Below are 14,630 nucleotides of genomic sequence, written 5' to 3'. Positions count from 1 at the left end.
CTGGCTCTGGGCTGGGAGGTGCCCGGGCTCTGCCCCCTCACTGCCCACCAGGCCACCACCTGCTGTTCTCCTCTCTATCTTCCTTGCTCCAGTGCTGGCCATGGCATCTGGGCCATCCAGGACCAGTGGGAGCCTGCTGCCTGCCTGCCCTACTGCTCCCTGGAGGTGCTGCATGTCCTCTCTCCCTGCCTTCCCTACCTGGGGATGCTGCAGGTCTCACCTTAGTCTTGGGCAGCTCTTGTAGCTTGTTTTTCCTTCTAAGCCCTCTCTGTATGTGCCCATCTGATTGAGTCTGGGGCAGGAAAAGAGGTGTAGGGACCAAGGAGAGGGGTGGCAGGGGCTGGGAACAGCAGAGTGAGGGCAGTGGATGTTGGGCAGGGATTTGCAGAGCTGGACCCCAGAGTTCAGCCTCCTGCTTTTTGGGCCGTTCCTGTTTATCCCTGCCCTAGTTCAGTCCTTAGCTGGCAGCCCTGGGCCAGCACAGCCCTGCTCAGGGAAGGAGTCGAATCTTTCTAGTCACTTAAACCTCGCAGCCTGTCAGCTGCCTCCCCAAGTGCAGCAGGTTCTGATTTATGGATTTACAGCTTGTGTGACCAGAGTCAATCACTGCTCTAGCAGCCGAGGGGAGTCCGGCGCCGGCGCAGCCTGAGCCGGTTAAACTTCCCCACGGTGACAGGGATGTCACCGGGCTGGGTGGGGACTCCACGGCCCATCACACTCTGTCCTTTCTCTTCACCTCACCTGATTTCTGATCAGAGCAGGCACATCCCTGGTGCTGCCCATGTGTGCCCACGGCCACACACCCTCCACACGGACCCGGGTGAGCCGCGCTGGTGTAAATCCAGGGCAGCCTCATCAGCTCAGGAGCAGATTGCAATTTTGTGTGTGAGAGCATACGCTGGCCCCACGTATTCCCAGGGATTTGACCTAAGCTCAGCATCTGTCAGGATAAGAAAAAGTGGTTTAGTGCACTGGAATAGCAGCAGTTCAGCGGATGGGCAGCAGGGCAGAGGGGGTTGTCAGCTCTTCTCTCTTGGATGATGGTTTTATATTCCACCAGAGGAAGAAAAAAATGTGGAAATCGGCGTTTTAAGAAATTAAATACAAGAATAAAATCTAAACCCTAACTTTCCAGATCCAAACATTTTGCATTTTCTCAGAAGAAAGTAAACCAAAAATTTTTTGGTCCTGCTTTGCAGATTTAACCCTGCAGAGTTGGGAAGCACAGAGCAAAGCAAGTGGCTTTGTGGAAAAGGCAGAGCCAGGACTGTGAGCAAGAACTGAACCCAGGCTGGATCTGCAGAAAAAGAGGGGTCTGTGCAACTGTGTTTATTTTAACTCAATCTACTTACACCAGCTCAGGCTCTTCGTGTGTCTGAATAGTTTTAACTCTTCCTGTGATCAGTACAGGCTAATGGCCTAAAGTGTTGGTTTAGACATTAGGAATGGAGTAAAATTGCAGGTGAGACAGGCACAGATCTACCCCAAGGAGTTATCTGAGCCCAGGCCAGGTTGTGGGGGAGCTCTGTGGTGACCCTGAACACCTATGACAAAGGAAAATCCTCCCACGTTCTGCCTCTACAAAAATTCCACACAACTGAGTGTAAAATACAGTCATTTTTGCAATGATGATGAGCTGGGGTTTAATTTGGTTAATAACTGAAGCAAGTTAATCCTGTTCAGGCAAGGATCAAACCAGTTTCAGTGCATCTGTCTCAGTGCTTTGCATCTGTCTGACTAGATTGATTTAAAATAGCTTGGTTACAAAAGGAAGTTGCTTCTGCTGTACAGCTACTGAACTGGGGCTCAGCCCTGCCCCTGTTCCTGCCTCCATCCCCTCCCCAGTGTGGAGCTTTGGGCCAAGCTCCCTTCTGGCTCCCACGTGTAGAGGATGAGGGTGGAGATATCTATGGAGAGAGCTCATTCAGGAACATCCACATGCCATCCAGAGGATGGGAAAAAGTGTTTCTGTTCAGGAAGATCTACTGGGTCTGGACTACCCTGCCCTGGATGGCTCTGCTGCCCCTTTTCCTGTGGCTGGCAGGCAGGCTCTGGGTCCCCTGCCCAGGATCTGTGCAGAGGTGTGGGCTGGGTACAGGACCAACAGGAGCCCCTGGAAGCTCAGCAGCCCCACAGGCACAGCTCAGGTGGAGTGAAGGGGGGGCTGCAGGTCTGCAGCTCCCCGGGTGAATTCTCAGCAGCAAAGCTGACACGCTGCTCATTGTCTTCTTTTAATTAATATGTTATTCAGCCGGGCTGAGAGACTTTGTTCTTCAGAGGTCTGATTTAGATCTGCAGAGCTTGTTGCCACCATGGCTGGCTTTGTCCTGCAGGTACCAGAAGGCACAATCTGCACAGACATTGGCATTCAGGAACACATTTCGAGCCCAACACGCTCCCATGGCTGCGATAAGAGCCCATCCCTCCCTTCCCTGGAGAGAGCCATCCCGGCTGCATCTTGAAATCCAAACCATGACTCTCATTTCAAGTAGAATAGCTGGTGTTTTCATCCTGGGGAAGCCACACCACCCTGTGTAACCCCGATTAGCTCTCAGCAGACCCCAGCAGCTTTCCCAGATCCCCTGATGCACCAGCCCGTGTCCACAGCAGGGAGACTGAGGCACACGAAGGCAGAGTGGCCACGCCAACCCTGTGTTACAGAAAGACAAAACCTGTTTTTTTCTCTCTGTACTTACTCCAGGTATCACTGTGATACTCTATCAGCTCTTGCTATACAGAGATTTATATGAAATCGTTTCTATTCCATTGAAGCAATTTTCAGAGATTAATTTTTGAGGGTATTAGCATTGATTCCTGAGCGCATGTGCCTCCTCCTCCTCCTCCTGCCAGCAGCCCATATCCAGGGAAAGCTGCATTGTCTGAGCTGGAGGAAAGCTCACTTGCCCTAATTTATTGAAAAAATTAATTTTAGGTTTAAAGTGGGGTCGTCATTTATGAACCCTGTTCAGTCTGGTCCTCACTCCTGAGCCATTCCTCTGACCTTTCCCTTATCTGGAACCCTCTGGGCTGCACAGGGTGTTCATTAGTGGCACTTCCAGGAGGGAGCAGCAGGTGTGGGCTGTGGATAAGGGCTGCACGCACGCCTGGCTCTGTGCTTATCCAGGTACCCCTGGCAGCTCACAGCTGTAATTTAATTTAGGGCAGTGCCAGGATTTGGACTTTTTTTTTTTTTTAATAAGAGTTTTTCACAGTTTGTAAGTTTTAATAACAATTTTTACATCAGCTCTGGAAGTAGCTGCCCTTGGCATTGCATGAAGTGTGCAGTAATGATACTTGCACTTAGAAAAATGAGCTGGGGAAGTGATGCAGTGCACCCCAGGATTGCCAAGTTTAATCCCTGGTTATGGAGTCTGGAATGGTAAGAGCCAGGGTGGTCCAGGGGGCTCGCTGGGGCTGACCTGGGTTTGGTGCAGAGCTGTACCTCACACTGCTCCAGGAGAAACAAATGAGTCATTCCTGAAAAGGGTTATCAGTGGGAATATTTCCTCTTCCTACCTGTATTTTTCATATGGATGTGGTTGTTTGTGGAGGTGCTGAGGTCCCTGTGTCAGTATTCCTGGTCTCTGTTGGTATCTGGATGTGGAGAGCACCCCAGAAGGAGAAGCCCCAGGCTGGCAGAAGGGGGCTTGGAGCTTCCTGCCAGCCCAGGGAGAGAGGGAACGGGCTGGGACTGGGCACCAGCTCTGGCTCTGCCTTCAGCATTCCTCGGGGCTTTCAGGTTTTCAGTTTCCCTTTGCCCTGTGCTGCAGGAGTGCAGAAATATTCTGTGTCTTCCCAAGGGCTGTCTCCTCCGAGGTGCCGGAGGCAGGGAGAGCAGGGGACAGTGGGTGCAGTGCCCGGACTGATCTCCCACAGTCACAGCTCTGAGAGGCACAGAAAAACCACCAGCTTCATGAGTGTGAGCCTCTCACTCCATCTGAGAAGAAGGCTCCCATGAGAAGGATGTGCTTTAAATCCCTGAAAGACACTAAAACCTATCTGGCTCGAAGGCAGATAACAATTGGAAGAAATTAGCTTTATATCCTGGTGCCAGCTATGGATTAAAACAACACAATCAAAACAAACTTTAAAATGCTTTGAGCTTTCCTTCTTCTTTTTTCTTTATGGGAAAGTTCAGCAGCAGCAAAATAGCACTTTCCCAACCTTATTCTGATTATAAACTTCTCCTTCTTTGCATGTTGCTGTTTAAGAACATCAATTTGTTGAAGAACATCATTCAGCCTTCAAAGTCAGCTCTTCCCTACTAAACTGAAGCCATTATACGGGCCAGTATTGTTAGACAGAAGGACAAATCACAGGAAAATGTAGTTTAGATGCTAAAACATCTATTTGTGTTTGTCAGGCTCAAAGTCATTCGCCACTGGTACCTCTCTGTAGTTTAGATTTGAAATTCAAAACTTGACTCCTGCAAATGTCTTGGCTCAAATTGTGGTTGAATGTTAAGTGGTGTCTCTGAAGCGAGACTAATCGCACGGAAGGATATTGGATGTTTGCAGGAATGGGACCTCACAAAAAGGTTTAGAAAAATCTGCTGCTAATGACAATGTTCTGTTTTAAATAAAACCCCCAGAAAAGATGAGTGGCATCTCAGTAAAGACAGGTTTCTTGGTGATTGGGATTACATTCCTAGAGGAAAGTCTAATGCTTGTTCAGGAGAGTGGAAAAGTGAAGCTAATTATAAGCAGAAAGAGAAACTGGCCGGTCAGATCCACTGTCTGGCTGCTCTGAAACACGGTGTAAAAGGTGGCTGGAGTCAGAAGGAAATATTCTTTCAGTGGAAACATTATTGATACGGTGCCTGATTTTTCAGAGGTGCTCGAGTCAACTCTGCCCCATCGCTGCAGCTCAGCTCTGGGGGACGTGGAGCAGGTTTTAATGAAGCACGTGAAGAAATCTTTTCCCAGTCTCTTGGTTTATTCTGGCTGTTGTTCCTGCAGTGTGCAAGGCCCAGGTAATTTTTGTGCCCTTCAGCCTCCAATTACCTTTTTGCTGAAACTGAACCAAAGGACAGAATAACCGGCCATGAGTGCAGTGAAGGTGGCACGGTGGGGCTGTGTGGCAGTGACAGGGGGAATATGCAGTTTGATGGAGGAACTTTGGGAGTCCTGACAGTCGATTTAGTGATGTCTGCAGAGAAATCTGGACCTTGTTTGACAGTGCCATAGGCTGCAGTACAGGCACTGAGGAGTTTTCCACAAGAACCCCACAGTAATGACTGTGCCCACCCCAGTGCTTGAGAAGCAACCCAGTAGCAGCCAGCCAGCTGTGCAATTCCATGTATTTTAATGTTAATTATGCTGGAATATGAGATTGTTCACACTTTATAAAATAAGTGCTTTTACAACATCAACAGTTATTTGATTTTAACCGTAAGTTTAGAATACATCTGGATAATCACAATCCCTTCCAGTGCTAACTCTTCAAGGTTATTAGAAAATTGTTTGTTTCCCAGTGATAGACAGCGTGGTCATAAAGCATAAAGCGTTGGCTTCACAGTCAATAAAAAGTGAGAGATATCTGGGTTTAATAGCTTCAAAAGGTAAACATGGCAGGAGTGTGGAAAGGTTGCTTTGCTGGAGGCAAAGCTGTGACCATCCTCCTCAGAGTCAGCCAGGCCGGGCTGGGACCAGAGGAGAAAACATGACCCAAGAAAAGAGGGCTATAAATACCACAAATAATAACTGGGAATGGAAAACTTCCTGTAATAACCCATGGAAGGAACTGTTTACCTGCCCTGTGACCGGGCACAGCAGCTTTCCTTTCACAAATGCCATTTCTTGAGCAGTGAGCCGGGTGGGTGGGTGCTGGGATCCCATCAGGAACAGGAGTGCAAATATGGAGAAGGGGTGGGGTGGAGGTCACGTACAGTGCCCAGGGACGGTGCCAGCGCTGCAGTGACAGTCAGAGCTCTGGCTGTGCTGTACACCTGTGTTATCACCTGCTGAACACAGAGAACAGGTGTTTCTGCAGGGAAACATCACCTTGTGCAGGCGAGGGATGAGGCACGAGTTTGCTGGAAGGAAGCTGGATAAGCCCTGGCTTGGATAAAAGGAGCTGAGACTCTGACACACAGGTTTCTTCTCCGTGGCAGTAATGCTCCCTGCAGCAGTGTTTGAACACTGAGTCAGTGGGATGTGGTTCCTTCACTGCCTGGCACTCCCTGGGGAAGGGGACAACGTGGTCCCCAGGGCCCTGGTCTGTAGAGTTTTGGCTTTTTCCTGTACCTCCCGAGCCACACACGGGTATTCAGTCCAGGGGCTGTGGAGAGGGAGAGGGCAAGGAATGGCCTGTGCATTCCAGGCCTGGAGCCCCAAGAAGGTTGTGTGCTACAGACACCATCCCGAGCCCAGCGGGATCGATGGGGCAGGGGTGCAGTGGCACTTCCCAACATTTGGCAAAACACAGTTGTCATTCACCAAGGTGAGAGTGTGGAGAATCAATGTGCAGCACAACAGACCCACAGAGCACAGGGGCTCCAAGGTCAAACCTTACTTCATCCCCTGATGCCTGGCTCGTGTCCCAGTCCTGCACAAACCGTCTGGAATTTCAGGTTGGGGACAGGGGGAATTCAACTGGGGAGTTCCCAGCAGACAGAGCTCTTTGGCTGGGTCCTGCTGGTCTTTGCTGTCATGTGGAAGCTGCAGCAGAGCCGTGCTGGGTCCTTACGTCAGCTGGAGCTGCCACAGTTCCCAGGATAGCTGGCTTCCTGCGGGGGCACAGGCCAAAGCACATGTTTGTTGGGTTCAGCACTTCCTTCCAGAGTCTCCTAATAAAGTGTCTGAACGTGCAACAGACAGTTCCATTGCTGGGCTGCAGAGAACCTGGATTATCCCTTCTCCCACTGCCTTGGGTCTGCTCTGCTCTCCACCCACTGCAGGTGCGAGGGCTTGTTCCAAAGTTCAGGTTCTGCATTTTCGTGCCTTGCCAGAAAGATAAAAGGCTTGGTAAAACTGTAACTTGACCTTAGTGTTTCACAGCAGCCCGGGAGATAAAGTGCTAGAGGAAATAGGGAGAGCAAAACACGGATGGCTTGGGAGAGGGGACCCCACAAGGCAAGAGCTCCGTGCTGAGGACCCACGTGCAGGACTCAGGAGCTGCGGGGAGCCCGGATCCGGGCAGGAATGGCTCTGGATTGCTGACCAGGATTGCAGTCTGGCGTGCACCATCTTTTTTACTCTGCCACACAAAGGACCCCTGTGCTGCTGCTGCTGCAGATTTGAGAAGGAAAAGATTGACTGAAGCCGCCTGTTATTATTTTTGGCTACTCCAGCAATGTATCAAAAACCTGACGCTGGGTTGATGCTGGTGCCCTACTTTATAGAAGCCCTGAAAAGCAGATCAAGGACAGCAAGCTTGTCTCTCTGCATGGCATCTGCCAGGAAAGGGTGAGAAAACTTCAAACCACTGGCGGGCGGAATGGGGGGAGGCAAAAATGAGGCAAAATGTGCTAAATCCAGAGCGCTGTTTGCAGACTGCAACGGGAAGGGGTCTGGATGTTCTCTGCTAAGGAGGCAAGGTGGGACAGGCAGTGACTTGGGTATTTTGCTGCCAGCCTGGCTGGTGAGCTGGTGCCGTTGTCCTCGGAGTGTGGTGGGGACTGGTTTGCCTTGGAAGGAAGAAAGGACCCTACTGGCTTTAGGTGAGAGGCAGAGCTCCTTGTTAGTGAAGCCCAGCAGTAATCCTGCTTCATGTTTTCTGGATCCTTTGGAGGTGAGAGGGTCATGGCCCCCTCCCTGGCTGAGGAGGAAAGGCACGTGGGTGAGGCTGTGCAGGGAGTTAGTGTTGGAACTGGGCAGAGAACCTGCGAATTTTGACTTGTTTGTCACCGCCGTGCACGGTGCTGCTGCCTGGAGGGACGGTCCGGCTGGGAATCCAGCTTGTGAGTCCCAGGAGGAGGCGAGACTCGGACCTGCTGCCTCGGGCAGGACCTGCCTGTCTCCCACTCTGAGACCTGCTTCCTTCTCCTGTGCTGTGGAGGAACCCCGAGTATTGCTGTCACCTGGGGATGTTTACTTCTCGTTTTCCCCTCCAATGCTGACCAGCGTTTGCAGCCCAGGTGTCGGCTTTCTCTGCTGATCCGGAGCCGCCTCACATGAGCTGGAGGATTAATGCCTTGCTGCAGACATGGACACTAGCCTTTGAAAAGTGGAAGAGGAAGCAGCCATCAGTAAGAGGCAGGGGACAGTGCCATGTGGTGGTTTTTCATTTACTAGATAGTCCTACTTTGTTCTTGATGAGTAATGGAGGCATTTGAATACGCCAGGATGACAGCAGCAGTCTGGCTCTGGGAACGTGTCGGCGTGGGCTGGGTGAGGATGGTGGCAGTCGGGACAGTGGGACCATGCCGTGCAGCCTCCCCCTCTCCTCTGCGCTGCCTCCCATCTCCTCTGCCGCTCACCTGCCGCCCCGGGCGCCGCGTTCCCTGAGGCCGCCCGGCCCCGGAGCCCCCCGGGGAGCCCCGCGCTGAGCCCCGCGCCGATGCGGGCTGGCCCCGCGCGGGGTGCGGACCATGGCTCACGCAGGGGCCGCCGGCTGCTGCTGCAGGCGCTACTCCCTGCTGTGGATCGCGCTGCTGCAAAGGTCAGTGACTCGGCTCCCAAACGGGAAAGGAATGCGGAGCGCGGCCGAGGGCAGGGACGGGCGGGCGGGCGGCGCCGTCCCTCCCCTCCGCTGCCGGTGCCGGGCCGGGGGACGCTGCGGGGCAGCGGCTGCACGACACGGGCTTTCTCCCCGCAGAGCTGCGTTTTCCCCCCGGTTCATCACAGCAGAATGAGGGCGGCGGGCGGGACAGGCGGGATGCGGAGCGGGGTGAGCGGCTCCCGGGGACGCGGCCGGCGGGGGCGGCCCCGCGGGGCACGGGGCGCTGCCGGGAGGGCGAGGCGGGACCCCCCGTTGGCGGGGCACGGCGATGCCCCCCGGAACCCCCACGCTCCGGGGGCGGCGGGCCCGGGGCGCTCTGCCCAGCTACAGCGCAGCCAATGGGCCGCGGCGGGGCGGGGCGGCGGCGGGGCCGGCCCGGAGCGGGGGCCGGGGGCGGCGGGGCCGGGGGTCCCCGCCCGCGGTGGCGGCGGCGGGAGCGGGGTATGGCCCAGCCCGAGCGGGGCGGCGGTGGCGGTGCAGCGGCGGCGCGGCGGGGCCGGGCCCTGCGGGTGAGTGCGGGGGTGCCCGGGGGTGTGCGCGGCTCCTGCGCGGACCAGGCGAACTCCCCGCGCCCCGGCCGAGCTGGTCCCGCACGGCGGCCCCGGCGGGGCCGGGCGGGGCGGAGGGCGCGCAGCGGGGCCGGGGCGCGGAGGCCGCCGCGCTGGAGGGACCGGCGCTGGCAGAGCCGCTCCATCCCGGCCCGGCCCGGCCCGGCGGTGTCCGTCCCTTCGCTCCCTGTGCCCGCGGTTTGTTTGCAGCGTCCGTTTCATCCCTGGGCAGCCGCGGTGCGGGGATGGGCCTTGCGGCTCCATTTCCGTGTGCTTTGGTCCAGCAGGACGGATCCTGCCTCGCCTTTGCCGCCTTGTCCGGATTCCGCCTCCAGGCTGGTGTTACGCAAAATTTCGGTGATGAAAATCAAACCCTCCGTCCCCACCCTCTTCCCAGCGCGGGAGGTTGTGAGCCCGGAGCGGAGCTGGGAGCACCCCGGGGGTGCTGCAGGGAGCGGGGGGCTCTGGGGCTCTGGCTCGGTGCTCACAGCAGCACAACATCCCGGCTGCGCTTCTGCTGCCATGGACGTGCCCCAGGTGTTTTTCGGGGCCCTGCTCGCTCCAGAGCCGGTGCTGTGGGAACGACTCGTTCTCAGGGCTGTGCTGTGGCTCGGGCTCCAAACTGGAGGGGTGGATCTGTCACTGCTGTTTGCATCAGATGTCCTCAGATCCAGCACTGTTTAGGCTGGTTTAGGTTGATGTAATAAGAAAAGGTAATTTTCTTATATAAGTGTTGATTTCTGTTAAAAGCGACGTGTTGGTGCCATTGTTCTCATGGGAAAGAGAGAGAAGGTGCTTCCTTGGCTCCCTAACAACATTTTTGATGATTGAAACACAGGTATATGTTTCTGATCACTGTTTGCATCCTGCTCCTGATGCCCTTCCCTTGCTTTTGCAGTTCCTCAGAGCTTATCACAAATGCCATCGTTGCCCTTGCTGGCTGTACTGACAAACTTCCCAGTGGCACGTTGTTAAACAAACAAATAGCCACGCTCAGGTGAATGTCACGGGTTAAAATCATCCTTCAGGTTTGCTCTGGCAAAAACAACGTTTGGAATCTGGTATGAGCTGACAGAGTCCTTTTGAATGTAATTAATCCTGCTGCCGGTTGAAACTGAGAACAGTCTAAAAACAAGGGCAGGCATTAATAAGTTTAATTACATGTCCTTTGTGTTGCTCAGGGAAGGTGTTGCATTAGTAAGGGTAACCTATAACACCAGGTTCCCATCGTGAGTGCGATGAGCAGCGTTTCCCAGGCAGAGATCAGCAGCTGGACTTCAGGAAACGGCAGGAGAAAGTTCAGGGTAGCCAAACATGGAGAAGGATGTGCTGCTGTGTGCTGAGGCTTCATCCCCACATCCTCTCCTACAGGAAAAAAAATATGCTTCATCTTCTGGAAGCATGCAAGTGCTCTTGTGCTGTTCATGGCTATTCCCATAACATCACTTTTATATTTATTTGTTAGGTTGAAGCAGGATGAGGCACAGGGGAGGGAGGGATGAGAATTCCCAGCAGTGGTCTTGAGGTCAGTGGGAAGTCGGCACCCGGGTGCTGCTGCTGAGCCCTGGGGAGAGCTGCTGTGGAGGAGAGTGGGAAGCAGTGCAGCCATGGGAGCAGTCTGGGCTCTGCAGAGCGTGTTCCCAGTGTGACCCAGCAGCAGGAGGCTCAGGTGGGACAGCGGGCACGGGGCAGAGCTGGCAGAGGGTGATTTACTCCCATCTGCGGCTGCTAAAATCCTTCTCCCATCTGATGTTGCAAATCAATTTACTGGAGTTGTGCACTTTGTTCTCAGTCATAACAAACCCCTAATCCCTGGGCTGGAGACAGATTTAAATTCTGTCTGTGCTGCATGTGGATCTGACAGTCTGTGCTGCTGCATTTGGGCACAGAGGACCCCCTGCAGTGGGCGTGTGCCAGGGAGAGGGTCAGGGCTGCCCTACAGAACCTGCTCCTGGCTGGTCACAGAACAGAACTGCCAGCCTGAAAAGCTGCACACAGGGAACCTTTCCTGCCCAGGAGACGTGTCACAGAGTCAAACCTGTAATTTAGGAGATCAGATCCCTCTGACACTGGGGAGGCATTCACAGTGCTGGCTCTGCAGCTGGTGTTAGTGGGACATCTTCAGCTTAGTGCCTGGGCTTCCTTCAGAATTCCCCAACCTGCTCATGCTCTCAGAGCAGAACAGAAGGAGATTTGAGAAAGGCCCTTTATGTTTTTTCCTCATGTTTCAGTGTTACATTTTGTGTCTGCTCCATGCCTCTGCAGCTACCCAGCCAGGTTCCCTGTTTGTTTCTGCCTCTCGAAAATAGCCAGGAAGGTTTTCATCATAAAACCACAGGAGCAGCAGCTGGGTGGTTTCAGGCAGGTGAGGCTGTGAAATGAGAACCAGTAGGGTTGTCTCTTTGAGGTCCTGCTTGCTGTCTCCATTGCTCAAAACCCAGCACTGGAATTGTATGAGGAGAGGATGGATTGTCCCTCAATACCTGTTTTTCCAAGTCCACTTCCCTGCAGTCCACATGGCCCTGGTTGGATTGGGTGTGCTGTCACAGCCTGGTGATACTCTGCTGGCTGTGGAGGGTGCAGACAGAGGGGATGCATCCCTTCACATGGTAATGTTTTATGACTTTATTATTTAGCACAACAATCCTCCCTCATTGCTCTCGGGCAGCAAAGCTCTTTCTTTAATAGCCAGAGAGTGGCTGCTGCTCTGTGGGACTCGCCAGGTCAGTGCCAGTAGCAGTAATGTTATTTCTCTTTAGAACTAATGTGGTCTTTTATGAGATTTTTTTCCTCCCCCCTTCATTTCAACTGAACTTTAGGCAAGTAGAAAGGGATTAAAAAAGGGCCCTTGGCAAAAAGAACAGAATGTGCTGTTTGGAAAGAGGGTTTCCTGCTGTGAGATGGCTCTGGGCAGCTGGCCGTTCCCACCATATTAAAACAAAGGTGTAGGATTGGAATTAGATCAGCTGACGTAAACCAGGATGGGACCTGGAATACACAGCGAGTTATTGGAGCAGGAGATTGGATGGCCCCACAGGCAGTGTCTTGAGCAGTGATGGCAGGGACGTGAATTTGAACCAAGTACCTCTGTCGTCTTGGAAGTGTGTGTTCACCGTGGGCAAATGGTGTTCCAGCTGTGTCTGACTGCTCAGGAGTGGGATGGCTAACGGGGAGCACAGGTCTGCAGGGACTCGGGGATCCCTGTCCCTATGGATGCTGCTCGTGGAGTCAGGAAAACAACTTATGGTCTCTCCCTGTCTGTGGGACTGGCAAACGTCTTCCAGTATGTGGGCCCCTGCTGTAAGTGCCATGTCACTGAGGGACAGGAGTGCTCTCTGCGCTGGAACAGGTATTAAAATGCAAGAACCCTTGAATCAGGTGCTATGTAACCCTCCTCCAGGGTGTTTGTAGCCCACCCCAGACTGTGCTGGGCTGCTCCGGCTTAAGTCAGTAGCGTTGGGGCCAGCTCTAGGGGATGGGATGGGACAGAGCCCTGGGAGGGGGCTCTGCTCATCCTGCACTGCCAGGGCTGAGCTGGCAGAGATCCCTCATCCCTGCCACCAAGATTTCCAAGGAGAGTCTCTAATTAATGACATCTCCCCACTTAGCTCTTGATACAGAGACAGATGCTGGGTTTTTAGGGCTGGTTTGAGACCTGCAGCGCTCCCTCTGCACAGAGGCAGCATCTGGTGAGAAATGTGTCTGCTGCTGACCTGGGTCGGATCCCATCGGCCGCTCAGGAGTGGGAGAGACCTTGTGGGAGCAGGTCCTGCCGAGGCAGGAACCTGACAAATAACCTCCCTGAAAAAGTCCCGTTAATTTTAGGATTCCCAGAGGCCTCCGGCAGAGCATGGAGGGATATAAATACACATTTGCTGAATCTGGTGAGAGCATAATATGTCCTGAGAATCTCCCCCCGGTAATCCTTCGTGTTGAACATCTGCATTCCCACCCGTGGCCTTGCAGCTGCAGTAGTTTTAAATGAAAAATAGGCTTGATTTGTTTTAATTTTAATAAAAATTCTTAGGCCAGCATGAAGCAGTGCAGCTCAGTGAGGTATGTGTATGTGTGTGAGAGTATGTAGTCCTGAGCTGTGGGTTTAGATTATCAATATTTATATTTGTCTACACAAGAATGCAAGTAAATAACCAACTGCAGCTTGGTTATCTACCTTTTCTAATTTCATCCTAAAAATATGGAAATAAGATTTACCATAAATACCTCGATTCAGGGCTTATCTGGACTGGGTGAGCAGTCTGTATTGTCAGTTCTTGAGCTGCTGGATATTGGTTCTGCACTCAGCATTCTGAGGTAACTTGATCTGTCTGCCTGTATTAGAGTTAATTTACAGTACCATTCAGAGGAAAAGGAGAGGGACCCTTTTCTGTGAAAATAGTGTAAAATTGCCACAAAGTACTGGGAAATGACTGTGCTGGGTTCCTAAAGATCAATTTATTCACCATAGAGATACGGGGTGAGTGGGCAGTTGAGAGAATCGCTAATGGCACAGAGAGCCTTTGCTGGGAAGCTGCAGCTTCTGATCCAGCACAGGGCTCTGCCAGCCCCGGGCTTTTAATGCCTGAGGGCTGGGGATTGTCCCCTCAGAAAGATGTGGTGGTGGTTGTTCTGCAGATGTTCTACAGGTACCACCACAGCTGGTCCTGGCTGGTGCCTCGGTGGGCGCAGGGAGGTGTCTGGGGACGGTGCTGTCCCGGAGCCCTCGGGCCGTGTGTCCCCAGGCTGGGTGTCCTGCGGTGCTGCTGGCCAGGAGGGTGGCCTGTGGCACTCAGAGCTGCCCATTTAACATGCTGAGCCAGAGAACCAGCTGCAGGCAGTTCTGTTAGCACCTGGGGCTTCATCCATGGCCTGAATCTTAATGGCAAATCTAGAGAAGCACCTGTTTATCTTCTGCTGCCCTTTATCTTAGAATCTCCTTGGGCTGTTTTCTAGATTCAGCCTGGCGTGTCATTCACTGGAAGCGATGAATTTTGCATGCACTGTTGACATTTCTCTCTGTTTTGGTCAGTTTTATTCTGGAGAACAACAAAACTCAACACACAGAGCAGAGCAATCTGGGGAGTATACTGGGAGCATTGTTGTTTTGCTCATGAAAAACCATGCTGAGAATATCACAAACTCCTCTTATTGCTGTCCTTCCATGCCTTTGGAGAAGGCGTCACGCTCTCTTTGTAGACAGGGACACTTGGTCTCTTTGGAAGCCCCTAAAGTGCTTGTCAGGGGTTTTAAAGGTCAGAGTTACCAGGATCAGAGCTTTGGCATAGGAACATCTGACATGGTGCAAGCCATAGAGAAAGCAGCTGCTCCCTTTTCTCTCAAGTTATTTTTTCCCTTGCCACTTCCTGGTTTTGCTGTGTTTTCCCTGGGACTACTTAATTATCTTTCTTTTCTTTTTTTTGTTTT

General features: G+C 52.9%; 1 protein-coding gene across 13 annotated transcripts in view; it reads left to right on the top strand.

Moving 5' to 3' along the window:
• DAB2IP (DAB2 interacting protein) overlaps window positions 1-14,630 on the top strand; it is a 196,360-nt gene that overhangs the window by 144,932 nt on the left and 36,798 nt on the right. Inside the window, exon 1 of one of the 13 annotated variants that reach the window (XM_051807491.1) lies at window positions 6,985-7,406. The exons of 9 other annotated variants lie outside the window; for them this stretch is intronic. In XM_051807491.1, the coding sequence (XP_051663451.1) occupies window positions 7,294-7,406 (113 nt within the window). In that variant the 5' untranslated portion in view covers window positions 6,985-7,293. Of the gene's footprint in view, window positions 1-6,984; window positions 7,407-7,798; window positions 8,602-8,678; window positions 8,830-9,068; window positions 9,171-14,630 lie in introns of those variants that run through there. 3 more of the 13 variants (XM_051807492.1, XM_051807494.1, XM_051807495.1) reach the window with 3 other exon arrangements.

Source organism: Manacus candei, unplaced genomic scaffold (genome assembly GCF_025592945.1).
Source record: "Manacus candei isolate 608988 ecotype Guabito, Panama unplaced genomic scaffold, ASM2559294v1 h1tg000071l, whole genome shotgun sequence".
In the NCBI taxonomy this organism is placed as follows: domain Eukaryota; kingdom Metazoa; phylum Chordata; class Aves; order Passeriformes; family Pipridae; genus Manacus; species Manacus candei.
The sequence above is the reverse complement of the archived record's forward strand: the minus strand, read 5'-3'. Positions and strand labels throughout refer to the sequence as shown.